This window comes from Dysidea avara, chromosome 11 (assembly GCF_963678975.1).
Source record: "Dysidea avara chromosome 11, odDysAvar1.4, whole genome shotgun sequence".
NCBI lineage: Eukaryota > Metazoa > Porifera > Demospongiae > Dictyoceratida > Dysideidae > Dysidea > Dysidea avara.
Genome location: NC_089282.1, coordinates 18,090,838 through 18,101,487, shown reverse-complemented (window position 1 = coordinate 18,101,487; position 10,650 = coordinate 18,090,838). Strand labels below are relative to the sequence as shown.

The following is a 10,650-nucleotide window of genomic DNA, read 5'->3' as shown; positions in this document are numbered from 1 at the left end:
TATTAAAATTCAAAAGCCACTGTTGTGACCATCTTTGAAGTAAGTCTAAGTCACTCTGTAACGCAGTATAGTCTTCTCTATTTCTAATGACTCGAAAGATTTTTGTATCATCAGCAAACAATAGCACCGGACTTGATACAATTGATGGTATCTCATTTACAAACATCGTGAATAGTAGGGGACCCAGCACGGAACCCTGGGGGACACCACTAGTAACTGGAATGGTGGAAGATTTATGGCCATTAAGTACAACTTGTTGCACTCTGTTAGATAAAAAGCTTTCAATCCATTTTAGCACATTTCCATGAATACCAAACGATGTTAACTTTTGCAATAAACGTCGGTGTGGAACAGTATTGAAGGCTTTTTGGAAATCTAAGTAGATTACGTCAATAGAATAGCCCTCATCAAGATGATGAGTTAAATAATCCAGCATCAGAAGCAATTGAGTGGAACACGATCTACCTGGTATAAAGCCAAATTGATAGGGCAGTGGCGGATCCAGGATGGGGCATTTGGGGCAAATGCCCCCCCCCCCTTCAAGAAATTGCATACAAGATCGAGATACTCTAATAGAGCAGTCAATTACTCTAATAAAGCAGTCACAATGTTCATGAGGCAGTGTAGCTTACCTATGAAGCTATAAATAGGATTTTATTTTACATAACAGACGTGATATAGTTGGTAAGGATAACTAGCTATTATTGTCGTGACCTTTTTTTTTTTTTTTTTTTTTGGTCTTCAACTGGTTTTCAGCAAGTTTTTTTGGTCTTCAACTGTTTTTCAGAAAGGTGCCCCCCCTCTTTCCAAACTCTGGATCCGCCCCTGTAGGGAGACAGTAAGTTGTTTGTGGATAGGTGGTTCAGTATATGATCTTTGACAATGGATTCCATTAACTTGCTGAAAATAGAAGTGAGGCTGACTGGTCTATATAATTGCAGGCCAGATTCCGTGCACCTTTTTTGTGAATAGGTGTTAATTTTCCGTATCAACACTTTCTTTAAGCAGCATAATAGACGCCACAAGATTATTTAAGGCGCATAGACTACGCTACTGTACAGAGGAATAGATTATATTCCTTACTTTTATAATCTATGACGGAGGGTACTGTACGGAGGTACTGGTACAGTCAATTGCACGTGCGTTTCAGGGGCGGATCTAGGATTTTTAAAAGGGGGGGGCTACCTCAAGGTCTAATCTCTTGGGTAGAGGTGTGCACACTTCCCAGCATGCTTCGGCATGCTGGAACTAGGGGGGTCTGGGGGGCACATGCCCCCTAGAAAAATTTTGAAAAATAGTTGCTAAAATACTGCAATTTGGAGACGTTTCTACATAAAATTCATAATATTTTCTGCCTGTAGATATTTTATATACTGCCTTTAGATTATAGGTATGGCTCTCTGAAGCATTTTGCTCATGGAAAAGCTTGGGTAGGTACAGACAACCAAGTACATGATGCACCCCCTCTCACAATTGCACAACACTGAATAGGTGTATGTTAAAATAATAATGTTGAAAGTGGAAAATTTTGAAATTTGAACAATACAAGATTGAATCTGAGAGCATTTTCAATGGAAATTATGTACCTGAATTAAGTATTGCCATACATATTAACTACACAAGTAGATGAATGAAGTCCTTTAAACAGACCAATGCACTTCATTGTATGTGTAGGTGCAGGCAGATTTGGAAAAATTCCATAACAGAACCAACTACATGTTTCCAGTGAATGTTCTATTAGAGTAGTTAGCTGACTGCTCTATTAGAATATCTCGATCTTGTACACCTCCAATGCTGATCCGGGTCCTTGTTGCATAAACTTTAGCATAAATCCACTGATAATACCTTGGAAAGATGTTTATAAGGTGGTTTTATGAGTATTTGTATTATTAGTGATCATATAATTATGCTAAGACAAAATTTCATTATAATACTCAGCATATTGATCAAGTAAAGCCTAAATATGAAGGGGGGGGGGGGGCTTCAGCCCCCAAAGCCCCCCCCCCCCCCCCCCCCCCTGGATCCGCCCCTGCGTTTGAACATTGCGTAGTGCGTGAATTGTGTCTGACCTGCCTGCTAGGACTATGCAGTCGCGAAAACAACACTAAACAAGTTCAAATACCCAAAAGAAAGAACAGAAAGTGTTCCGTGAATCTTCTGTTTCACCAGTGAACTTCACGGAATGATTTTTGCCATACGCAATGTTCAAACGCACGTGCAATCGACTGTACTAGCTAGACAGCTTCACGATAGGTCACAAGATCACGCCCATTCTTCATTGTGCGCATTATCGATCTATCGATTGAAACCACGATGACACACCCCTTTAGCACTAGCTGTTTTTCAGTGACCACACACCTTCAATTTGGAAGGCTGATTCGACATACTCTATAATCGATCGAAACCACGCCCCTTTTTTGGTAAGCGCACATCTTGCAGGCTTCCTCGAGATACTCTAACACAGCAGTCATCCTAATAGAACAGTCACATGTTTATAGCTAGCTGTATGCCTTAACAAAAAAACTAAACAAACTAGTATATTAAAAAATTATAAATTTAGAAATAAAGTAGGAATCCAAGCGATAAAAAGTAGTGAAACAAGGGAAGAACGATGGTAGCTATTACAGCATATACGTAGCTCGGTGGGAAATTCCTACTTTGGCATTGAACACAAAATAATGGCTATACCATGCCAAAGTAGGGATTTCCCACCGAGCTATGCTGTAATAGCTACCATCGTTCTTCTCTTATTTCACTACTTTTTATCGCTTGGATTCCTACTTAATCATGTGAAAAACAGAGAGATAGAGTATCCTAATAGAATAGTCACCACGAAATGTAAAAAAATAAAAAATAAAAACAAGAACAACAGCACATACGCAAAAATTTATTTGTACCAGGGACCTCCTATGTTCAATGTCTTTACCACTCAGCTACTGCAGTCAATTGCTCACCTCCCTTATAAGTTTTTTAATGAAAGCTGTATTTTACTACACCATGCAGAGTGTTAAAGTTTTATGATTTCATAAATCTATTCTAGAACATATACTATATGTTAGATGTCCTCAGGAAAAATATGTACTAGATTATTATCAAATAGTCAGGCTACATAGCTACCTAACATATATGTAACAATCACGCAATCAAGATACTCTAATAGAGCAGTTCGACTTGTTGTCATGTCCAACTGGCTTAACCACTTAACTTAAATTTTCTTGCACATGTTGGTAAACTATCAAGGTATAAATCTTCAGTAATTTAATGAAAATATGTTTAAATATCAATGAGTTATATTGGAACACGAAAACCAACCATAAATGTAACAACTGCATGCTTTTTGAGATAGCTATATAGATAGATATAGTTATTATATGAACATATTTCAAAATAGTAAATCAAGACTCACGGTAGTGAGTCACGAGGCCAAGAAGCACAAAGCGCGCGTCCACAAAATAATAACACGCTACCACTACTGTGAGTCATTTACATGAGGGATCGATTACGCAATCTTTTAAAATCCACATGGTGAAATCTCAGCCTTACTAAAAGATTCCGCCTCGAAACCAAGGGCATGTAACCTTTGTATAATGAGTAACTACTACACGAAAAGTCAGGCGAATTGTTGGAGTAGTTTGTTCCATCGCCCACCCATTTACAATGCATTAATTAAATTATTTATTCAAATGTGTATCGTTCTTTTTTTCATTTTCTTCATCATCGCATCCCATTAGAGCGATTTTCTTTCAACCATGAAGTCGTATTGTAAAAAGGCTGCGGCTATCAGGAGCTTTTTACACAATGTATCTGTACATTTAATTTCGCTAAGAGTTGTTCGTTGGTTTATGAGATCGCTTTTGTGCTCTTTGAAGATTCAAACTTGCCGCCATGACGTCGAGATGTGAGGCACCCGCCTCAATTCCCAAACCCAAACAGTGTGGAAGTGGTTAGCCATAGCGAGCTGGCTGATTTCATTGTGCTGTCAACTCTTGGTTTAATTGTGTGTGAGTCCAGTCACTGATTTGTTTTAAATTCGCCACGGTATGCCTCCACTGACTCGTTATAGCGTGACTCCGGCCCATGCAGGGCCGTACATAGCTATAGCCAGCTGTTTCATACCCACGGTAGTGATATAGTTGAAGTAACTTACTGCTACATTACCCGTGCACGTCTTTAATCCCACCCCAGCCCTTCAGTGCCTGTGAAACTTCAGTGTTCACTTAAAAAGTCAGCGCATCACCTTTCAGTAACCCACAATTATAGACCGAAACTCTTTAATGATAGCATGAATATACTGTAATAGTAAACATTTACATTATGATGATCCCATAAATGACTACAATAGCACAAGAAGCCAGATACACTAGCGTTTGGCTATATGAAGTACCACCAAGAGTTCATAATATAGTAGTGGGGTCTTGGTAGCTACCACATAGTTATTAATTTTTCTTCACCATTTGCGTGATTTGTCCATTGACCATAAACTCACCCGCCAACAGTCACAACATCAGTATCCACCCTGCATATACAGAAAGGGATACAGTATGGTAAGGCACAGCAACTAAAACCATGTAATCATATAGTCAGACTAACATGTCAACAAACACTTAATTCCACTATTATGATTATTGTTAAAGTGAGTATCCCACATAGCCATTCCCAAGATGTATTCAGCATACTGCAGCAGTTGATGACCAATTTTGGAATATATTACTTGACTTGTTTTGTGGTTCTCACCTACATTGTTGACATTACAATTTTTGTTGCTAAGAGACATATAAACTAGGAGAGACTAATGGTTATAGCATAATGGTAAACAAGTTACACAACAGCAAAGGAAATTTTAATTAAACTAGCAGTGATTGGATAGTTGATAGATAAAAGTAGAAGACAATTTGTAGTATATTTCCAGTCCTGATTGTTTGAGAATAAGCACATTAGCTGCTATAAGCATGAAAAAAGCAAGACAGACTAAAGTTTAACATGTAAACTCATTATACACTTACCAATGTGTTCCCCCCTTGGATGTAATGCCTGTAAGTGGGGCTTTACAAGGCGAATTGACATGAAACTGCTGCTTCACTATGGGGCATTTGACAATCATTCATTAAGCACCCAAGTATTTTTCTACGTTGTCATCCCCCACGTTGCAACTGGAGCCAATGGTTGGGATTTAACACAATAGGTTTGTCCTACCATGGGACATTTAACATTCGGTTGTGCCAACTATAGCCCTACATATTCCCGAAGGGGGGGGTTAGTAGGGCAATACGTTGATATGTGCATTATATATAATATGGTGCATCTACTGGGGTAAGTAGACTAAGCCTGTACCTTGTGGGCCTAAGCATGTTCCTCTCCTGTTTTGAAAAATAATCTTTTATTGCCTGCCCCTAACTGGAGTTTGCCTGACACCTTCAACATCACAAAAAGCTGTCTAAAATGGTTAATTTAGCTTTAACCATTGGCAAACTACAACACTCAACAACTATATCAGAGTATACATAACTCTATATATCTGCCCAGTTACTATATAGTAGGGTCCATGGTTGTCTCAGATCTGCTTATATCATTATCATATCAATCAATCGATGCATAGTAATTACGGCCTACTGTATGTACGCATTGAGCTGAGCCCTAAAAAATATTAACTCATTTGTAGTATTGACTTACCCGCTAATCATTCAAATGCCTGACACATTATTTATAGCCAAATTTTTCACCATACATTATAGGAAGCCATAAAAGCATATAGCCTATTAACCTTTCCTGAACTGTTGGTGGAAGCACTTGTTTGCTCTTGACATCTTTATTGTCATCACCAACCATCTTGGTTGGTTGAAATGTTGAGAAAATATCCTCTTTCATTTTTAGCTGTTTTCTCAGGGTTCAGCTCAACTTGTTTGCGGTCTGACCCACGCAGCTAGAACAAGCTAGCTATGAGGCTCTGGCAAGGGGGTGTCACATTGGCTCACGCTGTAGGTAGGTCTGCGACCGCGGTCAAAGTCTTGACCAATTTTCACCTTGACCTTTGACTTGCAGCATTTATCATCATGACTTGAGCGTTTCTTGTTGAACTTTTGACCTCCACTTATTTCTCTATTTTCCTATACGCACCTGCGCTTGTAACCTAGTATGATACTTTCTTAGTGCGTGCTACCAGCAGCTGGGAGAGAAAAATCATTATAATTACGGCGAAATGCCTGTTGGAGCTTTAAAACATCTTCTTGGAGATCCTTACTTCTTGTGAGTTACGTATAATTCCGTAAACTTGATAGTAGCTACGTATAGTTTTCGATTGTGGGTTTCAAATCTTCCGTATCATCTTGATCCACTGTAAGAGCTATTTTGTGGCCTTGACCGTTGACTTAGAGTTTGACCGCGGTCGCAGATCGACCTACAGCAAGAGCCTGAGTGATACCCCCTTGTTCTGGCCTACATGCACAAGCATAGTATATAATTCCAGGAAACTACTATGGCATGGGAGATTCAGTCCTGTCTAAAAATATGGCGGTAGTTATATAGCCGTTTACAATGACTTATGCACCTATCCATGTTAAGCCCCACTACCCCCTCCCGGGCTTACTAGGGGATTAGTGGGGGATTTTGACCTGATTTGATCTGAAACTCTGCCCCACTAGTGGGGAATTTGACCACTCGAAATTTTAGGCATTTGTTTTAACTTGCAAGCTAAAGGAATTGACCTGTTTCCTAAAGTACCTAACAGCCATACTACATGGAGATTTGACCACTAGTCGTTCCCCCATGAGTGGAGAATTTGATTTTTCAAAAAGTCAAATCCCCACCATTTCCCCCATTACGCCTGGGAGGGGGTAGGTGGGGGATAACATTGATAGGTGCAGTAACTATACACGAACTTACCCGGAAATTTGCTGGGAGAATAGTGTGATGCATTCAGTACCGCCAGGTTTCATGTCCATTCCGAGGCATACATTCAGCAACAACTCGCAGCTGATTCGGTTCCACTTGTCACGCACAAATTTCTACTACACTAGTTATATCACCAACCCACTGCTTCAGCAAGAACAGTTAAGACTGTAGCCTCGACTTTGCTGGTTCTTATCTTACGTGAAACATCACGCGAGATATCACGTGAGTCCTTGTGGGAATTTGAACATTATTTTCAGTTTGAACGAATTTTCTCTGAGCAAGTCATTTTTAGTAGTGCTTCTAAACACTGAACTTGGAAGCTATTGCTACTAATTTAGCTAGCTAATCTGTTGCTGAAGCTGTTATTATGCATGCATGCATGCAGTGTCTCCTATAGCACTAAGCGACCGCAGGAGTCATACCAACTGAACTGTGTGACCTTCACACTTCTGGATTTACAGTGTATGTAATATAATACCTAGCTGTATGTTCTCTAGTCAACAAAAAGTAGTGATATCCTGTGCCAAAAACAGCCCAGCTGTAAAAAAAGGCGAGGCCAAGAATGCACAAGTACATGTTCATGGAGTAACCAAAAGACATGATATCAAAATCTGGCCAAGAAAGTATTTACAGTATAGGCACTTTTGTGCATTCATTTTCTATATGCTTCACATTATCACATCCAGCTAGCTGTACATGTGTGCTTGCAATATAAACAATACTACTGAGATGATAAAAGATATTACACTGCATTGTTACCAAAATTAATTTAACTAAAAATTTACGATTGGTTTCTACTTGGCCATCTTTTTGCACTGTATATTAAAATAAAAAGATGGCCAAGTAGAAACCAATTGCAAATTTTTAGTTAAATTAATTTTGGTAACAATGCAGTGTAATATCTTTTATCATCTCAGTAGTATTGTTTATATTGCAAGCACACATGTACAGCTAGCTGGATGTGATAATGTGAAGCATATAGAAAATGAATGCACAAAAGTGCCTATACTGTAAATGCTTTCTTGGCCAGATTTTGATATCATGTCTTTTGGTTACTCCATGAACATGTACTTGTGCATTCGTGACCTCGCTTTTTTTACAGCTGGGCTGTTTTTGGCACAGGATAAAATGTACTTCTCCTGTTTACCTGTAGAAGAATAAAAAATGTGTTATCAAAGGTGGTGACCAGGACTTTAAAACAGCTGCAATTGTCAAATTAATTTGAAATGTTACTAATCAATTTGACATTATACTAATTATCATCACCTTTGATATCATGCTAGCCTATTTTGGAAGGAGCTGCACCCTTTTTCATAGTTTGTCTGTTTTGGATTATTTAGACACCTTTATATAGCAATGAAACAGTCTATAATTAAAGAGGTCATGCATGCTGCCTCTATACTTTGCTAGCTACATATTAAAACATCCTCATTATTTTCTCTAAACTTTCCAAATTTGAAAATCTTGGTAAACTATGCAAGAGTCATCTTTATCATATAACATTAGATATTTGTAATATATAGCTCCCACTGTATGCGGTATCAAAGTCATTCAATATTATATTAAGTTTTGCAGGTTCATTATTTGATGGTGTTATTGTTTACTACAATGGTTGCTATGGCATTTGGACAAGGTTGTACTCAGATTACGACATGTGTCCCTGGTCAACCCATGATCAACTGTTCTGTTGTCACACGCAACTATAATTTGGTTCCACCTATTATAAGGATTACCTCCTATGTGTTGGAGAATATTCCTCCCAACTCTATTATCTACTGTTTAAACGATAGTGTGTTCTTTGATACACCAGGAACTATGACGTATGAAGCTTCACTTGAGTTTACAATAAATGACACAATAAATGCTGTTTTGTTAATAGACTCTCCTAATAGAGAAGATGGTGAACAAATAACTGGGAGGCTAACAGCTGTTGATACACTTGATCAGAGTGAAGCTAGTGTAGAAATTAACATTATAAATGTGAATGAGTTTCCCCCAGAATTTATAGCTCCAGCTGAATTACAACATTCACTCAGGTTTACTGAAGGGGAGAGACCAACTCATTCTTTAGTTGGGAGAATTCAAATTTCGGATGGTGATAATGAAGATAGTCTTAGTTTCAGAATTGAAGGTATTGGTGGTGATGAGTTTAACGTCACCAGAACAACTGTTGGTCGTGTTACCTTTTTTAATCTGTTGTACACTTATGATTCTCCATTAGACAGAGAACGTATTGCATTATATCAACTAACTATTGTGGCTGTTGATAGCATCTCTCCTGTAATGACAAGTAATCCTTCACTACAAGTCAATATCACAATTGATGACATCAATGATAATGCTCCACAGTTTATGGGTGATCGTATGTTTTTTATTCCTGAGGGATTAGAAGAAGGTGTGTTTGTTGGTAATGTTTCTGCCAGTGATGCTGATGCTGGAGAAAATGCAAGAATCACATATGGTATTGTTGATTCAACCTTTGACGAGAAGTTCACTATTGATAGTACCAGTGGTATCTTACGAACTTCTTCATTCTACAAGGACCTTAGATTTGCTGACAATATGAGAAGATTGACAGTTGAAGTAATGGCTGAAGACAATGGAGTGGTCCCACTAAACAATAGATCTGTATTCACTGTTGTAGTCCAACATCCAATTAGATTCACAAATAACACATACACATTTGAATTGGTAGAGAACAATGATCCTTTAGTGACAGTGGGTAATGTGAGTGCATCCTCTTCTGATCCTGTTAGTTTCTATTATCGTATTGAATCACCTGGTAGTGACAAGTTTACAATTGATAGGGACACTGGGAAAATAACAGTCCGAGAAAGTTTAGACAGAGAGATTTCACCTATGGAGATGTTTACAGTTGCAGCAGTGTATAGTAATCACCCTGATCTGTCTACTGCTATTGTACGGATTATTGTGATTGATGTAAATGACAACCTTCCACAATTTAGTTCATCATATTACACATTTTCAGTTACTGCAGGACAAAGGGTTGCTGGTACAGTGTTTGCCAATGACAGTGACTCTGGCATTAATTCCAACATTACATTTTCCACTCCGACAACTGGTACTCCACTAAGTGTTCATAATATTGGTAACAATGAGGCAGAAATAGTTATTGAAGATGATATTGGACAATTTGGAATCACACTTCTTGCAACTGATGGTGGTGGAAAGGTAGCATCAACTTCAGTAGAAGTGACAATTCAACAAGTATCATCCAGTAGTGACTCTACTATAAATTCACCAGTTGTTGTAGTTGCTGCTATTTTCTGTGTTGCATTTCTTATTACAACAGTAATTCTGTTAGTAGTGGCCGCCTTTTGTTTTACTGGCAAATGTAACAAACCAAATTCTCGATTTGTTTAGATTTTATGCATCCCAAATGTATACCTCCTTGTGTGTGTATGTGTGTACCACTATACAGTTAAATGTGTATTGTTGATGTCCTGATATAGCCATCAACCAATTTGTAAGGTCTGTAATTCTTTTACTAGTAGAAGCATATAATACACACTGAAGTATGTGACATTGAAATACGCAGGATCAACAGTAGTTCAAATATGTACACTTTGTTTGTTCATGCATGCTCATACAGTATATGATCACTGTTTATGTACTTCATACATCAGCTTTTGAATGGCTAATGGGTGAACAAATTAAAGCCGGATGCTTCATTGGTAAATCAGCTGCCACCTCTGTAAGGATTAGACTGCAGTGCATGGAACATGACAAGTTACTAGAGTT

General features: G+C 38.3%; 1 protein-coding gene across 1 annotated transcript; it reads left to right on the top strand.

The window, feature by feature from the left end:
* Positions 1–8,703: 8,703 nt before the first annotated feature.
* Positions 8,704–10,272, top strand: LOC136237744 (cadherin-8-like). The gene has a single exon (XM_066027957.1). It carries the CDS (start codon positions 8,704–8,706, stop codon positions 10,270–10,272), a length of 1,569 nt encoding a protein of 522 aa, XP_065884029.1.
* The last annotated feature ends 378 nt before the right edge of the window (positions 10,273–10,650 follow it).

Coding starts and splice junctions, on each gene's coding strand:
- LOC136237744 (XM_066027957.1), top strand. CDS start 8,704: ATGACGTATGAAGCTTCACTTGAGTTTACAATAAATGACACAATAAAT.